This window comes from Odontomachus brunneus, unplaced genomic scaffold (genome assembly GCF_010583005.1).
Source record: "Odontomachus brunneus isolate Ranch 3 - 2012 unplaced genomic scaffold, Obru_v1 Obru_scaffold_276, whole genome shotgun sequence".
Lineage (NCBI taxonomy): Eukaryota > Metazoa > Arthropoda > Insecta > Hymenoptera > Formicidae > Odontomachus > Odontomachus brunneus.
In genome coordinates this window covers 151,790-171,396 of record NW_022639726.1, presented here as the reverse complement: position 1 = coordinate 171,396, position 19,607 = coordinate 151,790, and the positions used below count along the sequence as shown (strand labels likewise).

General features: G+C 26.8%; 4 protein-coding genes across 5 annotated transcripts; all 4 read left to right on the top strand.

The window, feature by feature from the left end:
- Window positions 1–405: 405 nt before the first annotated feature.
- On the top strand, window positions 406–2,564 carry LOC116853066. Its single transcript, XM_032833928.1, has 5 exons — window positions 406–572; window positions 1,015–1,102; window positions 1,563–1,612; window positions 2,033–2,153; window positions 2,278–2,564. Exons 1-5 carry the CDS (start codon window positions 453–455, stop codon window positions 2,370–2,372), a joined length of 474 nt encoding a protein of 157 aa, XP_032689819.1. The 5' UTR covers window positions 406–452; the 3' UTR covers window positions 2,373–2,564.
- Window positions 2,565–5,468: 2,904 nt separating this feature from the next.
- On the top strand, window positions 5,469–9,314 carry LOC116853064. Of its 2 annotated transcripts, none has more exons than XM_032833925.1 (5): window positions 5,469–5,632; window positions 6,332–6,434; window positions 7,197–7,246; window positions 8,455–8,575; window positions 9,205–9,314. In XM_032833925.1, exons 1-5 carry the CDS (start codon window positions 5,501–5,503, stop codon window positions 9,306–9,308), a joined length of 510 nt encoding a protein of 169 aa, XP_032689816.1. In that variant the 5' UTR covers window positions 5,469–5,500; the 3' UTR covers window positions 9,309–9,314. The 2 variants fall into 2 exon arrangements, with proteins under 2 accessions (XP_032689816.1, XP_032689817.1); XM_032833926.1 differs by lacking the exon at window positions 9,205–9,314 and adding an exon at window positions 8,690–8,905.
- A 1,833-nt stretch (window positions 9,315–11,147) lies between these two features.
- On the top strand, window positions 11,148–14,508 carry LOC116853065. The gene is made up of 5 exons (XM_032833927.1): window positions 11,148–11,307; window positions 12,006–12,108; window positions 12,884–12,933; window positions 14,048–14,168; window positions 14,286–14,508. The coding sequence occupies exons 1-5, from the start codon at window positions 11,176–11,178 to the stop codon at window positions 14,369–14,371; spliced, it is 492 nt and encodes a 163-aa protein (XP_032689818.1). The 5' UTR covers window positions 11,148–11,175; the 3' UTR covers window positions 14,372–14,508.
- A 1,132-nt stretch (window positions 14,509–15,640) lies between these two features.
- LOC116853087 lies at window positions 15,641–19,041 on the top strand. Its single transcript, XM_032833958.1, has 5 exons — window positions 15,641–15,794; window positions 16,475–16,562; window positions 17,262–17,311; window positions 18,253–18,373; window positions 18,788–19,041. The coding sequence occupies exons 1-5, from the start codon at window positions 15,753–15,755 to the stop codon at window positions 18,877–18,879; spliced, it is 393 nt and encodes a 130-aa protein (XP_032689849.1). The 5' UTR covers window positions 15,641–15,752; the 3' UTR covers window positions 18,880–19,041.
- Window positions 19,042–19,607: the final 566 nt, after the last annotated feature.

Genomic DNA, 19,607 nt, shown 5'->3' with positions numbered 1-19,607 from the left:
ATAGTCGAATAGTTTTAGGTGATATATACAAGCACAACATTGACTTTATAAAATATATCAAAACTATTAACATATTAAATGAAATAAAAAAAATACAGCTATATACAAAAAGATCCTTTTACAAAATACGATAATAGACACAAAAAAATCGATCTAAACTATCACTAACTTTTAACATGAATAATAAATATATAAAGCAAATCATTAAAGCCTTAAAATCATTTAGATATCATATCTCCGATATGTAATTGGAATAAACACAAACGATATTCATTAAATACTTCGACGAGCTCTCGATCTTATTACCGTCAAAAAAAGTAATTTTCTTTATCACCGAATTATTTTTTAAAATTATTCCTTTAGCGACACAATTCAAATGAATGACCTCAAAGGATAACTAATCTAGCAAACTATGTAATGCGCATGCTTGTAACCGTAAATAGTCTATAAATATGATACTAACCTTCGACGCGAGATATTACATGTCTAAAACCACTCGCATCAATTGTGTTTTATCCTTATACATACAGAAAAGTATCATGAAAATTGTGGCGATTATCATGGCCGTCATGGTAAGTGACACTCAATGACCTCTGTGCATACACGAAGTATCGTAATGCGCATTGTACGAAATATAATACTTCCGGAAATATATATATTAATAATAATATATTTTTCGCGGTAATAATAATATATTTCGCGATACATGTTTAGACTGTGAATGTAAATAACAATTAAAGATTTCTATTTAGTATTTGAATAGGCGAGACAATAAAAATTGAATCAATACTTAAACAGTAATGTGCGCGCGGTAATATATCTTCTTTTGAAGATGTGTACTTAAGTAAATTTTTCTGTGAGAGATAATATTATAGATAATAGGCCATAACGGAAGAATATAATAACATGTAAAATTTCATGTATACAAAAGATGTAATGGATTCCGTGATTTCTCACAACAGTTAAGTTAACATGAAACAATATCATGTGACTAAATGTAATCAATTCTTTCAGACGGTTGTTTACGGATACAACTCCGAACGCACTGCAAGGTTTAAAGAATATTATATTGAGTGCAACAAAGTACATGGTCATAAAAATCGTGAGTATCTAAATTCAGCGTATCTAAAGGATGTGTCATGAAAATTGAAAGCTCATGGATTAAAAGGCAAACAAATAAATAAAATAAATTATACCTTTACCCAACATGCCATTGAATAAAAATTCTTAGAAAATATTCTTGTAAACTTATAAAATAAAATAACTTATGTTATGCAAATAACTTATTAATGCAATAAATTCTTAAATAAACAATCGGAGAAGAAATAGTCTCAGATTTACGGTGCCATTTTATTTTATCAAGCATTTGCTTATTGGTCAAAATTAGCCACAACTTTTTTTGTCTGCTTAACAACTATTTAATAATTTTGTGTTTGTCATAGAGAAATTTTTGTGGCTGATTGGTTGACGCCCCATGACCCAAACAGAAAACAAAATCTTTCCATTTCATTTAAACAAAAAATTTCCCTTTCGTTATTATATCTGTAACTTTTATGTTGCAGTTACATTGTGCCACCAATCGTTCAAATGCGCATTAAGTAAAGAGGGTCAGGTATATATATTTGTGTTTAATGTAATCTTATATAATGTAATTTACTTCGTTAGAATAACTTTAACTCAAAGTGAAATTAGCAATTTACCAAAGCTATCGCAATGACAGATTTAGTATAGACAATAGAACATTATGCCATCTTAAATGTAAAAAGGTATATAATAACGTATTAATAATGTCAGTGATGTCATCAGTACTCTTTGAAAATTTATCAATATAAATTTAATTTATATTTTGCAGTATAAAAATGTCAAATAGTTTTAGATATAATATATAACAATATTATTTTTAAAACGCAACGTATTAATGTTTCTTATTAACGTAAGATAGATAGAAAGGGTATAGCTATACATAAAAAGTTATCATTTTACATGATACAATGTATGAGACATGTAAAGCAATCGAACTTATCTATATTAGGTTTATGGCCGATACAACCAATTGTCAGAGGATAAATTCTTGGAATTTATAAAGGATGTCGTCTCCAACGAAACGGAATTGCAACTGTTACAAGAATTATTCAAAACTTACTATAATGAAAGTAAATGATTTTATTTAAGAATAATTTTAAAATTTTGATTTTAAACAATAATTTTTCTATATAAAATAATTATTTTGTCTTAGAAATAACTTTTACAATAACTAAATTTCCCTTTTCATTGCAGCGTATAAAAGCAGACGACCCAAATATTATCCACCGCCGGAAAATAATTTTACAAGTCTTTTGATGCGTATTTTATCACTTCTATTAATCTTTTGAACGCAAAACAAAAACGAATTACGGATTATATTTTATATAATATGACGAAACACACACATTACCTTCATATGTTTTCTGAACATTTTTTTGTATAACGTTCTGTATAACGTTTCTGTATGTACGTTATTTGACTTTCCTTAAATTGTTGAACGTTTATAACAAAAATTCAATAAAGTGGTTATTCTAAAAAAACATTCAGCAAGACTCTATGCGAATCCCTATCGAACAAGATGGAAAATAAACGTTTGAGCAATTGTGTGTTATTGTGTATATATTATAATCATGCAATTATGCGTAACTCTTGCATTGTTGTCATTAGAATATTATAGTATAGACATATAGATAATTCAATTACTAAAATTTTATTTCTCATCACTTCGTACAAGATAATTTTCAGTTTAATTATCGCTCACGTCTTAATATTTTAATCATCTTTTTTCACGTTATTCATATCTTTTATTCATATTTTTCACGTTATTCATATCTTTTATTCATATTTTTCACGTTATTCATATAACTGTCAGCTTAATCATCGCTCACGCCTTAGTATTTTAACCACCTTTTTTCACGTTATTCATATTACATCAACTACATTATATTTAAACAGGAGGTAAATACCAGACGTTGATAAGTAATTCGTACGTACCTCGCCTCTTTTTCCTTACATATATTCTCGCTACAACGATGTAAATTTGTAATACGATAAATCCGGTGCACCGTAACTAACAATAAATAATATACCAAACTATATAATGCAAACGCGTCGCTGTAAATAATTCATAAAATCGCAGACTCAGATCGATGCAAAACAGTTCATGATAAAAAGCTCTTCGAGATGTCATACAATTTTTTGGATATACTTGAAAGATTCTGTGTGTAGATTTTAGTTATTTTGGGGGGTGTGTTGATTGTTACGGTACATATTAAGAAACGATCAAAACTTATCGTGATCTCACGAAATATAAGCAGTATCTCGCGATGTTATTAATAATATCATTATTACTTCACGTTCTCATGAGTATTTGGCTCGTATTTTATCACATGCTGTTTTGCGTTTGTCTTACATGTTAGTTTAAATAGTTTAAACAAGAGTATTCATATGTTAAGATCACAATTGCTCTACTAGTATTGCATCTTACTACAAAAGATTCCAGTGAAATTAAAGAGTTAATTCCTAAAAGCTCTGAATTTTATATTTTAAAAGTATCATTTAATACTATATATTTTCTACAAACATAAATATTATATTAACTGATGATTCAAATGGTATTAAGTCAATTTAATAAAAGTATAATGAGTCTTTTCTAGCAATCTGTATTTATTATAGACTTATATTCGTAGCAAATAGAACTCATATTCGTAGCAAATATAATATATCTGGATTTCTGCGAATAACAAATAAATACGAGGCTCACCTTCTAGGTGAAACAGTATATAACTAAGTCTCTCGCACCGATTTTGTTACCTTCTTCGATATACGAAAAAATACCAAGATGAAGACCTTAATTATTGTATGTATGCTGGCTATTATGGTAAGTGACAAATAACAAATGAATTTCTTTGTGAACTCACAAAATGATAAAAATATACCTTAGTGTTATTATATTTTAATGAGAATATTTTATTTATATCGTATTAAATGCAAATTGCATTTGATATTCGTGTCAGTTTGAACATTTTATAGAACAATACACCCAAAATGATACAGCAGCCTTGATATTAACGTGGTAACACATTGATAATCACTAACCCAATATTAAATCGATATATTTATTTTTTACACTATTTAAATCTATTTCAAAAGCATTATTTAATATATATTTTATTATGTGCATAAAGATTTTATATATTCAGGTCATGGATATAATTGAAAATTTCATATTTTTGCTCCGTGAAACAACAAAAATTGTGAATCCTTATTTAAATAATAATATGATGAATTTTCTTAAATATTCGTTCTTATGTAATTTTTTCTGTGGGTAACTTTCGTGAAGTTAGCTATTTGTAATAAGTAAAAGATCGACTCGAATTATATACTCCTAATCCTGCCATTTCGCACAATTACTAAGACAAAATTAAATTATTTTCTCAGATAGTTCATGGTTTAAACAAAGAACGCCGCTCTCTATTTCGAATTAATATGTTAAAGTGCAGCAATGAATGGGATGATAAACTTCATGGGTCATTGAGTAAGTATTAAAATACAGCATATCTCACAAGATGTATATAAAAATTATGAAAACTATGCGTTACACAGATTTAGAAAGATAAATAAATAAAATATCAAATCGATCTTTATTAACATTTATTCTACAGAAGGGAACAATCAGAAGATAAGAAGAAGCAAAACATTAAACTCACAATAAACAAAACTCGCAATTTTAAAAGCTACGGTAATAAATACTCGAACATTATTTCTGTTATCATACGCATTTAAAATAGAATTCTATTGGCGATAAAAATCAGCAACGGTATGCAAAAATGAAAACGTAAGAATTTGAGATGAGAAAGTTTAGTTGATGTAATTATAAATTATTTAATTTATAATAATGATACTGTTAAATAATATGTCGTTTGTACACATACACACATAGTCAAAAACTTTATTAAAACAGTTATACATTGAAACCAATAGCATCATGTCCAAAACTTTTTCATGATATTAGACAAATGTTCTCGAAAAGTATTCAAGTATGATAAATGAAATAAGGTCGCATTATAATATTAATTAAAAAACTACAGTTGAAGGAGAAATAATTCCAGATTCTATCTCTTTATTTTGTTGGATACATATTTCTCGCTCTATATTATCAACCTGTCGTTTAATTAATAATTATCAAATTGTTTTGCGTTTCTAGTGTTGAGAAAGCGTGGACATTGCTGCAACTAACTAGGAATTTTAATAAATATTACTTTTCAATTCACGTATTATATTGAAATGGCGAAGAAGTGTCACATATTATCATATCATCTACAGGGATCTCCAACGATTTTTCGTTGTCGTATCAAGTTTCAACACATAATCATCATTATTTTTTACCAACGTAAATCACATGTGGATTAAGATAGAGAATAACAAATGTGCAAAATATACAATGAGTTAGCGTTCCTGTCAATAACAAATAAATATGCGGCTCACTTTCTACGTGAAACAGTATATGATCAAAGCTCCTCACATCGACTTCGTTATCTCCTTCGATATACAAGAAGATATCAGGATGAAGACTTTGATAGTTATCGTGTGCATGCTGACTATTATAGTAAGTGACAAACAAGAAATAAATTTCTTTGTAAACTCACGAAAAACTAAAATTATACCTTAGTTTTATTATTTTATTTTAATAAGAGTATCTTGTTCATATCATATTAAATATAAATTATATTTAATTTTCATGTCAATTTGAACATTTTATACACACAAAACGATACAGCAGCCTCGATGTTAACGTGATAACTCACTCATAATAACCCAATATTAAACCGATATACTTGTTTTCTACACTTTTTAAATCTATTTAAAGAAACGTTATTTAATATTTCATCATCTGCATGAACTTATATGTTTAGGTCATGGATGTTTTTAAAAGTTTTATGTTTTTACTTAAATCGACGAAACAATAGGAATTTTTAATGAACTCACGGAATGCTAAAAATATACCTTAATGTTATTATTTTATTTTATTAAGAATATTTTGTTTATATCATTATTTTATTAAGAATATTTTGTTTATATTAAAAATAAAATGTATTTGATTAAATTTTTGCTTAAATAATAATATGACGATGACATTCTCTTAAATAGACGTAGTTATGTAATTTTCTCTGTGGGCGACTTTCGTAAAGTTAGCTATTTCTTGTATCAGAAGATCAATTCAAGTTATATATTCCTAATTCTACCATTCCGCACGATTGTTAGAACTAAATTTTTCAACAATAATTTTCATATATTTTGAATTTAGGTAATGGTCCACAGTTTCAGCCATGTACGTTACTACAAGTTTCAAATGAATTTATGCAGGTGCGACACTGAACAGAAAGAAATGAAGGTCAATCTACCAGAGAGTAAGTATTGAAAAATAGAACACATACAAAGCCTAAGAATACATATAAAAATTTTGAAAACTTGCATTATAAAAATCTGGGAAAATAAAGAAATAAAATAAAATCGATTATCTTATACTAATACTTTGCCCCCAGCAGAATGAGAACAAAGACTCACGACAACAAACATACACAACAAAAATTCACGGTTTCTTTTAAGAACTGCGATAATAAAGGTTCGACCTCTATTTCTGTTGTCATACGCATTTAAAGTTGAATTTTATTATTTGAAGAAATCGACGCCGGTACATAAAGACAGCGTGAAAATTTGAAATAAGAAAACTTGGTGATGTAACAATAAATTATTTAATTTGATAATCATATTGTTAAAGAATGTATCATAATATATGATTTAGTGAAAAAGTTATATTAAAATTAATTACTTAGTGTAAACTTTTCTACAATATTGGACAGATATTATTGAATATCATTTAAGTAATATTAAAAAATGAAATAATTTACGTTATAACACCAATGTCATAACTGTATTGTCGGAGAAGAAATAGTCCCAAATTCTACTTTCCTTGTTTTGTCAAGTACATCCTTCTCGTTCTATATTGTTTTATCAGTCTTTCGTATCTAATTAATAGTTATTAAATTGTTCTGCGTTTCTGATGGATAAGAGAGCGGGGACATTTCTGCGACTAACACTCGCGTCAGTATTCAAGAAAAGAACCAAAATATCTTCATTTCGTTATTACAACAATAATTTTTATGTTACAGGAGCACTCAATGGCTCTCTGATAGAGTGCGCATTTCGTAGGGACGGAGCCGTACGTATATTTCTATTTAATAAACATTTCTATACACAATATGCTTAATATGTAGTGTTATCAAGTTATTGATATTTTATAATCTATATATATTCAATCTTTGATATAAACATAAAATTCTATTATAAGGACACAGATCATATTAACCATATTAACAATTATTATTTATTATTTAACACAATTATCTAACATAATTATTTAACACAAATTATTTAACACAATTACCTATTATTATTTATTATTTCACATAAGATGACATATTAGTGATATCAAATAACTTATCAATATTTTCTTTAACAACATCAATGGTATCTTTAATGTTATTATACATGTTAATATATTCTTGCTTCTTTGAATAATCAATAAATAAAAAATGATTAGTTAAAATCAGCTTTAACGTTAAAATTCTTCACATTAAAACAATATATTGTTTTTAAATTATTATACCACATTTTTCTTAAATGTTGTATTCTTTACTTTTAACAAATAGCAATCGGTTTTATACAACATAGCGTTACAAAAAATAAATTTTTTCCAATACTCTATACTTTTTAAGTAAAATCTTTTTGAGATCAAAGAAATTTCTATTCAACCTTTTTGCAAAATTAACTTTTTTATGAAATGTCAATCGTAATTAATGATGCAAGGATATTCCTGACATTTTTGTGTTCAAGTAGAAAGATATGTTAAAAATATCCACTTTTGAGGAAATATGATAGAGATTAGATTTTCATAGTTGAAACTGCCTGGGTAAATTATACACTCAGTGTAATGAAATCGAGACTCAAAGTGTAGTGTTCTAAGATTAAGTTCATACTGTGACAGTTAGTCATAATAGGATCTTCTCAATATATCATAAACAGATGCACCATACATTTCGATATTTTCTCTATAAATAGAAAGGAAAGAGATGTTATATACATGTATATGCGATCATATATTTTAGAGATGTTACTTATACTGCAGATTTCAATCCAAGTAGTTGTCTCACGACATAATATTTTTGGAAAATGTAGCCATACACTATAAAAAAAGTCGCATTATTTTAGATGGAATGTATAACAATATTTTAAAGCATAACATATTAACAACTTATTATATAATGAAAGAAATACGGAAATACGGAATTAGATCCCGCTATACATAAATAGTTATTACTTTACATAATACGTTGAGACATACAAAACAATCGATCTTATCTATTTCAGGTATTTGATAAGAATGTTCAATACTCACTAACTGGAGTCAATGATATACTTGAGGACATTATCTACGACCAAAAATTATTGGCAGAAGCGAAAGAAATATTTCTCAAATGCTACAATAAAAGTATATGATTTTATTAAAAGATAATCAAAACTAATATTAAATAATATTTTGATATATAATTACACTGTCCTAGTAAACGATTTTTGCAATAACAGAATTATCTTTTAATTGCAGCGATGAAGGAATTCCCTCAGTTCCCTATATTGAAAGACATTTCTTACTGCTCCGGTTCAATTTTATCACTCCTCAGATAATCAACATAAATGCAAATGAATACTTCTTCGATAAAATATACGAAACTTCAGTTTATTGTTCACTACTTATATATAAATTTTCTTTATACTTAAATATTTTTTATATACATTATATATCTAAATTCTCTGTTTAAAACTTTTTCTTTCATTATTCGATCTTTTTAATTTAATTCTAATTTAATTATATATTCATAATAAGGATTTAATAAAACATGATTTAAGAAAAATTCGATGAAATTAAATTAATCTGTATTGACCAAAATTTCTTACCAATATCCTTCCTAATAGCAATATCCTTTCTAAATCAATATATTTCTATTCCAAAAATTAAAAATTTGTATACCAAATAATTTTAAGTAAAGCATGTAATAATATTATCTCGAAGATGTAATACTAATATCTTTTTGCAGTAACAGAATTCTCTTTTAATTTCAGTAAATTACAAGAAACGTCCAAGAAAGTTAATAACACTTTTATTATCCAAAAGAGTAGAGAACACTTCTTACTGCTCCTCTTCAATTTTATCACTCCTCAGATAATCAACGTAAAAGCGGATTAATACTTCCTCGATAAAATATAAAAAACTTTATATTATTGTTTACTACTTATATATAAATTTTCTTTATTTAAATATTTTTTATATATTTTGTATATATATAACATTTCTCTTTAAAACTTGTTCTATACATTATTCGATCTTTCCAATTCAATTCTAATTTAATTCTAGTTTAATTGTATATTCATAATAAGGATTTAATAAAATATTATTTAAGAAAAATTCGATGAAATTGAATTAATTTGTATCGACCAAGATTTCTTACCAATATCCTTACTAATAGCAATATCCTTTCTAAATAAATATAATTCTATTCCAAAAATTAAGAATATGTGTACCAAATAATTTTAAGTAAAACATGTAATAATATTATCTCGAAAATGCAAAATACTAATATCTTACTGATAAAAGATAGGAAAAAGGTGCAGTATTTCATAAGAAATAATTATTTTATATAATACAATAAGACATACAAAACAAAAAGTCTTACCTGTTCCGAGCTATTAATGAGTCCAAGTAACATGAATCATATTAATTAATAAAAAAATGTATTTAAAGACAAGTGTATTATCGATAAAAAATCAAGTGTGCTCCAATTTGTCGGATAGCACAATATACAACCAAATAGCTTACAAAGCAAATAAATTATGAATTTGCATTAACACTTTTCAACGAATATGATTTCCTAACAGACTGCATTACGCAATTTTAATATGTGTTTAACGTAAAGTTGTAAACAGAATAAATGTGAACATTTATGGAATACATTATCTTAATCTCATTTATGGAATACATTATCTTAAAGAATACATAATAAACTACATAAAGCAAATATTACTATTATGACATATACGATAAAAAGTTACAGACTTGGTCTATATAAAAATCGTTTTCATACTATGCCGTCAAAAGTTACAACCGACTTGGAAGTTTTACTCAAATTATTTCTTCGAAAACAACGTTACATAATTAATTCTAACAAATAAAGTAATTATCCTGATTATTTGACGTAGGAGAACAAATTATTGCAAAAAAGATCAGAAATATTAAGCTTATCTTTAAATAAAAAGTATGTTAAATAAATTCCAAATTGGACGATCATTGTAAAACGATATACAAATAAAATTTGTTGATATTATCATGAATATCCATCAAGCGTTAAAGCCGAATTGATATCGTCAAAGCAAGACCGAAAATTTTCATTTACTAAGATGTTACTTGCAGTAAATAATACCCGAATTAACCCGTCATTGGAAAAGTGGAATTTAATAAATTCTGTTTTTTTTTTTGTTGAATTTTTATAATTTCTCTAACCATATAATACATCTTTCATAATTTCATATTTCTCTAACCATATAATACGTCTTTCATAATTCTCTGGAATATTGAAATTTAATAACAGCCAACGGAACACAATTTTGAATCAAGATATTACAAAGATTCAAAAAGAGAACAAGTGGAATACGGGATCTTTCACCTTTCTGATGATGAAATGGGTGGGGATGGAAAGTCAAAGCATCAAATAAATATCAAAATTACCTAAATATGCATATATTTCACTCCCTAACCTTTCAAAATAATTTATCTACAAATAGGAATTCTAAATAAATAAATAAATAAATATTACTTTGTAAATTACGTATATTACATTACAATGGCGAATAAGTGTTGCATGTTCTCATATTATCTGCAGGGATCTCCAACGATTTTTCGTCGTCGTATCAAGTTTCAACACATAATCATCATTATTTTTTACCAACGTAAATCACATGTGGATTAAGATAAAGAATAACAAATGTACAAAATATACAATGCGTTAGCGTTAGCGTTCTTGTCAATAACAAATAAATATGCGGCTCACTTTCAACGTGAAACAGTATATGATCAAAGACTCTCGCATCGACTTCGTTATCTCCTTCGATATACGAAAAGATATTAGGATGAAGACTTTGGTAGTTACCGTGTGCATGCTGGCTATTATAGTAAGTGACAAACAGGAAATAAATTTCTTTGTGAACACATGAAATGCTAAGAATATATCTTAGTGTTATTATTTTACATTAATAAGAGTATTTTATTTATATCATATTAAATGTAAACTGTATTTGATTTTCATGTCAATTTGAACATCTTATATACACAAAATGATATAGCAACCTTGATGATAACTTACTGATAATAACTCGATAATACCCGATAATTACCCGAATATTAAACCGATATATTTATTTTCTACGCTGTTTAAGTCTATTAAAAAAAAAAAACGTTACTTAACATTTCATCATCTGCACGAACCTGTATGTTCAGGTCATAGATGTTTTTAAATGTTTTATGTTTTTACTTAAAGCAGTGAAACAACAAGAACTTTTTAAATGTAAACTTTTTAAGAACTCATAAAATGCTGAAAATATACCTTAATATTATTATTTTAATAGGGATATTTTGTTTATATTATGTTAAATATAAATTGTGTTTGATGGAATCCTTGCTTAAGTAATAATACGATAACATTTTCTTAAATAGTCGTAGTTATGTAATTCTTTCTGTGGATTACTTTCGTAAAGTTAGCTATTTCTTGTAACAAAAGATTAATTCGTGTTATATATTCCTAGTCCCACTTTTCCCCATGACAGCTAAAACTAAATTTCTCAATAGTAATTTTAACATGTTTTAAATTTAGATAATGGTCCACGGTTTCGATGAAGAACGTTACTACAAGTTTCAAATGAATTTATGCAGATGCAGCAAAGAACGGATCGTCAGGGATCCTAATGAGACGCAAGGTAAGGATTGAAAAACAGAACACTTAAAAACACATAAAAATATTGAATATTATGCATTATAAAAGTCTTGGAAGATAAAGAAATAAAATAAGATCGATTATCTTATACTAATACATATTCCGCAACAAAATGACAACAATTGTCGCTCGCGACAACAAACAAAACTCACGGTTCCTTTTAAGAACTGCGATAATAAATGCTCGACCTCTATTTCTCTTGTCGTACGCATTTAAAGTTGAATTTTATTATCTGAAGAAATCGACGCCGGTACATAAAGACAGCGTGAAAATTTGAAATAAGAAAACTTGATGATGTAATAACTAATTCTTTAATTTGATAATCGTATTGTTAAAGAATATATCGTAACCTATGATTTATTGAAAAAGTTATATTAATATCAATTGCTTCTGTGGCGTTCAAAATTTTTCTACGATATTGGATAGATATTATTGAAAAGTATTTAAGTATTATTAAAAAATGAAATAATTTGCGTTATAATGCCAATGTTATAATTGTATTATCGGAGAAAAAATAGTCCCAGATTCTACTTTTCTTGTTTTGTCAAGTACATTCTCTTCGTTCTATATTGTTATCATTATATCGTTATATTATTGTTATCAATCTTTCGTATTTAATAAATAATTATTAAATTGTTCCGCATTTTTGATGGATGAGAGAGCGGGAACATTTCCGCGACTAATACGCGCGTCAATATTCAAGAAAAAAACCGTAATATCTTCATTTCGTTATTACAATAATAATTTTTACGTTACAGAATATGTCAATGCCTCCCTATTGAAGTGCGCATTTGGTATGGACGGGGCCGTACGTATATTTCCATTTAATGAGCATTTTTAGGCACAATATATTTAATATGTAGTATTATCAAGTTATTGATATATTATGATATCTATATACATTTATTCTTTGGACATAAACATAAAATTCTATTATGAGGACGCAGAGTACTGTATTATCTATTATTATTTATTATTTAGAGCAAGATGACATGAAATGATATCAAATGACCTAATAACATTTTCTTTAACAACATCAATGATATCTTTAATGTCATTGTGCATGTTAATATATTCTCGCTTCCTTGAATAATCAGTAAAAAAAATGATCAGTTAAAATTAGTTTTAACGTTAAAATTCTTCCTATTAAAACAATATATTGTTTTTAAATTATTATACTACATTTTTCTTAAATATTGCATCCCTCACTTTTAACAAATAGCAATAGGTTGTATGCAACATAGCGTTACTAAAAATAAATTTTCAAGTAAAGTCTTTTTGAGATCAAAGAAATTTCTATTTAACTTTTTTGCGAAATTAATTTTTTTATAAAATGTCAATCGTAATTAATGATACAAGGATATTCCTGACATTTTGGCGTTCAAGTAAAAAGATATGTTAAAAATATCCACTTTTGAGGAAATATGATAGAGATTAGATATTCATAGTTGAAACTGGCTGGGTGAACTGTACACTCAGTGTGATAAAATCGAGACTCGAAATGTAGTGTTCTAAGGTTAAGTTCATATTGTGACAGTTAGTTTTATAAGATTTTCTCAATATATCATAAACAGATGCACCATACATTTTGATATTTTCTCTATAAATAGAAAGGAAAGAAATATTATATATATGTATAAGCGAGTATATATCCTGGAGATGTTACTTATGCTGCGTAGATTCCAATCAAAGTAATTGTCTTACGACATAATATTATTGGAAAATTTAGCCATACAATATAAAAAGAGCCACATAATTTTAGATGGAATATATAACAATATTTTTAAAGTAAACCTACTATATAACTATATAACTACTATTATATAACTTATTATATAATGAAAGAATGATACGGTATTAGTTTCTGCTATACATAAAAAGTTATCACTTTACATAAAAGCAATCGATCTTATCTATTTCAGCTGTATGGTCCATATGGTCATTACGACCTATATCGAGTCAATGAAATGCTTGAAGACATTATCAAAGATGAAGAATCAATAGAAAAAGCGAAAAATACATTTGGCAAATGCTTCATTCACGGTACATGACTTTATTAAAAAACAATCAAAAATAATATTAAATAATATTTTGTTGATAAATAATTACACTGTCTTAGTAAACGATTTTTGTAATAATATAGTTTTCTTTTAATTGCAGTAAGTTTCCAGAAATCTAGCAGATGGATGACTAACGTGGAATACATTTCTCATTGCTCTAATTCAATTTTATCACTTATCGAATAATCAACATTAGAGCGAATTAATACTTCCTCGACAAAACTTCACTTTATTGTTCACTACTTATATATAAATTTTCTTTATACTTAAATATTTTATATACTTTATATATCTAAATTCTCTTTAAAATTTTTTTCTTTCATTATTCAATTTTTTAAATTTAATTCTAATTTAATTCTAGTTTAATTGTATGTTTATAATAAGATTTTAATAAAACATGGTTTAAGAAAAATTCGATAAAATTAAATCAATTTGTATTGACCAAAATTTCTTTTCAATATCCTTACTAATAGTAGTATCCTCTCTAAATCAATATATTTCTTTTCGAAATATTAAGAATATGTGTGCCAAATAATTTTAAGTAAAACATGTAATAATATTATGTCGAAAATGCAAAATAATAATATTTTACTGATAAAAATTAGGAAAAAGATTCAGCAAGAAATAATCATTTTACATAATACAGACAAAATAATACAAAATAAAAGATCTTATCTATTCCAAGCTATTAACGTGTTCAAGTAACATGAATTATATTAATTAAGGATCTTACTAGAAAACACAATGAGATGGGCGCAACGGATATTCAGACATGCTTCAGCCACATTTTTATCACACATATTTTATTAATTTAATATAACACATATATTTTATTAATAAATTAATAAAATATATGTGAATGTAAAATTAAAGATAATAACTTTTTTAAATAAATGACTATTCAATCTTAATAAGTAATTTTTATATAAAACAAGTTTTCTCTTTTAATGGCGAAGACTCAAAGCTGACACTCGTACCAGATACACCCGAAGAATATAGCCAAGTGCGCTTAGAAACCTAATAAACAATTAACGGTAACATTACACTAACGTTATTATTCCTCAATCAACAATGTAACTGTTATATACAACATGAATTATGTTATATTTACACAGATGTATGAAAAATTATAATATTAATGTAATATTATTGTTAATGCTCTTTATGATAATTGTGCCTCTATTCGACAAACCAAAATAAATTTACAGTTTCTACAGATTAACATCATCTTTTGTTAAGATAAGTTTGGTAAATTAAAGAAAAAATAACTGAAGCAAACTAGTCGAGGTGTGTGTGTGTGTGTGGCAGGTAAGAAAAACGAAAAATGTAAGAGTCGTAGTAAATTGTAACCCCATAGGAGATTAGTAAAGACTTTATATATAAATATATAAACCGAAATGAATAATGTAACGCGTCTGCGTCTTCGTGAAAACCGCTCTATATATACTTCTTGGCTCTATATATACTTGGCTCTATATATACTTCTTGGCTCAATTTTTCGGGAAGTAGTTAACGTTCGCCTTTCACGAACGTGTGTTCAGCTGCTTAAACATTAGAAAAATCCAAAATGAAGAATTTGGTGATTATTATGGCTGTGCTGGTCGTCATGGTAAGTGACAAGCAGTGAAGCTTTTTGTAAACTTATGAAATAATGGTATCTCTCATTATTATTATTAATATTCTTATTAGTTTGATTTAATGATTATACGGTTTTCATATTATTACATTTATTGCTTTTTTATGTTAATTTAAAAACTTTATAGAACATAATCACACATAAAGCGAAACATCAATCTTGATATAACCTGATACCTTGATACCTGATATCTTGATACCTTAATATTGAATATTAAATATTAAATACACTTATATCTACACCTTTCAAATTTATTTAAAAAATGTTATTAAACCTTCTTTAAAATCAGCGTGTATGTATAGATCATGAACTTAATTAATTTAATTAAGTGAAAGATTTAACATTCGTTTATAAATACGCGAAACGACAAAGATGGATTTCTTTTACTTAATGTAATGATTCTTTTCTTAAATTAATATTAATACTAAATAAATTAATAAATTAATAATTAATAAATTAATATTGATACTTATATAATTTGCTCTTTTTTAAGAAAATATTAATAGTATAGAAAGTAAGAAAATATTATAATCTAACGTGAACTATTTCCTATAGATAAAAAATTCGCTCGAATTACAAACTCTTGATACTACTTCTACTCTTGATCGACAAGAAACGATTTTAATATGTTCTGATGTGATAAATTTTTTCAGATAATGGTTCATGGTTTTGATAATAATCGCGCAGAAAAGTTTAAAGAGGATCTCATCAAGTGCAGACGTGAAGTCGGTCTTCACAAGTGTAAGTAGCTAAAGTAGGTAATTCAATTTCAAAACGAAACATATAGAAAATTATAGGATCATCGGGATAGACAAATAAACATAAGGTTAGAACACCGAGTATTAGAATTTAGTCAGCAGCAAGATGTCAACAAAAACTCGCGACAAATACTAATAAGAAACACGATAATAAGTGTCCAAGCTTTCCTTATTTTGCGATACATATTGAAACGAAATTCTATTGTCGAAAGATAACGATACTAGGATATTAAGTTTGTGGGAGAACCTCAAATAGCGAAGTTCAATTTATATAATTGCAAAACATTAAATTTTAATTGAAAATAGATTAAATAGTGTTTCGTTTAATCGAAAGATTTGTTAAAAATCTTATAAAATTAATCTTATTTAATTAACTTTTTCAAAGCAGTTGCGCAATATTCGACGAACATTTTTTTTAAATTGTTTAAGACATTTTTTTTTAATATTCAAAATATAAAAAATGCAAAATAGTTCTAGATTTGCCTTTTTATTTTATCATACATAAAATTTTATATTATTAATAATCTTTCGTATCTATTTAATGTTTACTAAATAGTTTCCCATTTATAATTAACAAACGAAGATGTTGCGATAACTGAACTGAGTTACGTTAATTATATAATTTAAACACCAATCGAAACACCTCGATTGTGTTATTATATCTGTAATTTTTTCATTGCAGATCAACCCTACAAATTGATATTATTATGCGCATTTGGGGCGGACGGAAGTGTACGTATATTTAATGTATATTTATTTGGCAAATTGTCTTAAGACACAATGTAATTAAGTTATTACTATTTTGGTGCCGTACACACCCGTTTTTATGGACATTAATGTGAGACTTTCACAGGAACAGGTTACCTGCTTCACATACTCGGTAGAACGTGTTGATTAATAAATGAGTATCAATACTATGTAATGATTTATTAAAAACGTGTTAACGACGTCAGTAGTATCATTATACATGCTGGAATATTATTCCCGCATTTTTGAGTAATCAATAAATAACTAATCAATAATCAAAAACTTTTTGTAACCTAGTTACATTGTGTATTAAGATTATAACGATTAGACATAATTAGATGTTAATAAACAGAGGAACCGTTTCGATATATTGTTCAGAAGTAAAAATAAAATAGATATAATATACAGATGGGCATACAAGCTTCTTAAAATGTTACTTGCGCTACGCAGACTGCAATTAAAGTAATTATCTCGCGATGCAAATACTGTTGAGATGTTTTGCCATACAATATAAAAAGATACGAATAATTTCAATGTGAAATACATAACAATATGTAGAATAATTTGATTTTTTAGGCTTTTGTGGTGTCTATGCATATTAGATTTAGTTTCCGGGTATGAGCCGCGTGGATTCATCTTTGTTTGATTTCGACATTTCGCGAACATTTCAGTCCGCTTCATCAGCGAGGAACGACCCGAATCGGGACTAAAATGTTCGCAAAACGTCGGAATCAAACAAAGGCGAATCCACGCGGCTCAAACCCGGAAATCAAATCTAATATGTAGAATAATATATGATATACAACGATATTAAAAACATAATAGTATCTTATTAATGAAAAATAGGAGAAATGATTCGGTAATATATAAAAAGTAATTTATTTGTTAAGATAGGCATATAAAACAACCGGTCTTATCTGTTTCAGATTTATGACGAGCACGAAGCGATTAAGAAGGATGCAGTTTTGAACTTATTAGAGCATGTTATCGCCAACGAAACCATACTGGAGCAAGCCCAAACAAAATTCAAGACATGCTATGACGACGGTATATGATTTTATAAAATGATAATTAAAAATAGTTTTTGAAAATTTATTTTAGTATATGGATTGTGTGTGTGTATCTGATGATATATGAGTAAAATATTTGTATGCATGTAGATTAGGTCAAACTGAACACAAAATCCCTCTGCCATTTTGCAAGTAATCACACAGATATTTTAGTTATTAATTACAGAAGATTGATGAATCAAGATTGATAAACGCGCAATCATTTATCCCAATTTTCTGTAATTAATAACTTCAAAATCTGTACAATTATTTGAAAAATGATAAAAGAATTTTATGTTTTGTTTGTCTTAATCTATATGTACATAAGTGTCTCCTCAACTGTTCGTTGGACATACTATTTAATTATTCCATTTTAATAAATAATGTTTATAATAATCATCTTTTTTCCTAGTGGTTGGAAACGCAGTCATTAGTCACCAGCATACGGATATCTTAGGCATGTGTACTGCGCCAATCGTTAAAATCTTTATAACGTTACAATGAAAATGTATTTAGACTTCGTCCATATCGTTTACGAAATACTTTCATTATATCTTCCTTCCTGGTTTTTCTTTATAAATTTTTCTATGCGTCATTTCACCATTTTATGTTGAATTATATGTTCATAATAACAGTTCAATAAAATGTGTGGTTTTTCCAAATAAATATTTGTCTACTTTAAAACAAACAAATAACAATCGTTTAAAGGTTGAAAGTCCTCGTCCAATGTGTGTAGCACGATACGTTTGTTTCCGAATCGTTTCAAACTCTATTAAACAATTTCAATATATTGTTGAAAAATGGAAAAAAAATTAATATAACATAAATGGACATGCGGCCATATATTATTTATGTTGCGCAGATTGTAGTTAAAGTAGTTGTTTCGCAATTATGAACTTCTAATATCGCAACTTTATACGATTGTTAATCCAAAATAAAATAATTTTAATATTTCAGTGTAATAGATCAATTCTAATATTTTAATATTTCGGTGTAATAGATCAATTCTTTTAGGCGGCTGTTTACGGTTATGATGCTGAACACTTACAAAAATTTTGCGACATTGCTGATGAATGCTTTAAAGAACTTGAAAATCAAAGTAAAGAATAAAATTCAATAAATCTAAAGGAGAATGTATCGTAAAAAATTGTAAGACCATGTATCTTATCTGATAAATAAACATAATTTATGTTTGAATACTGTGTATTAGAATGTATTAGAATACGCATGGA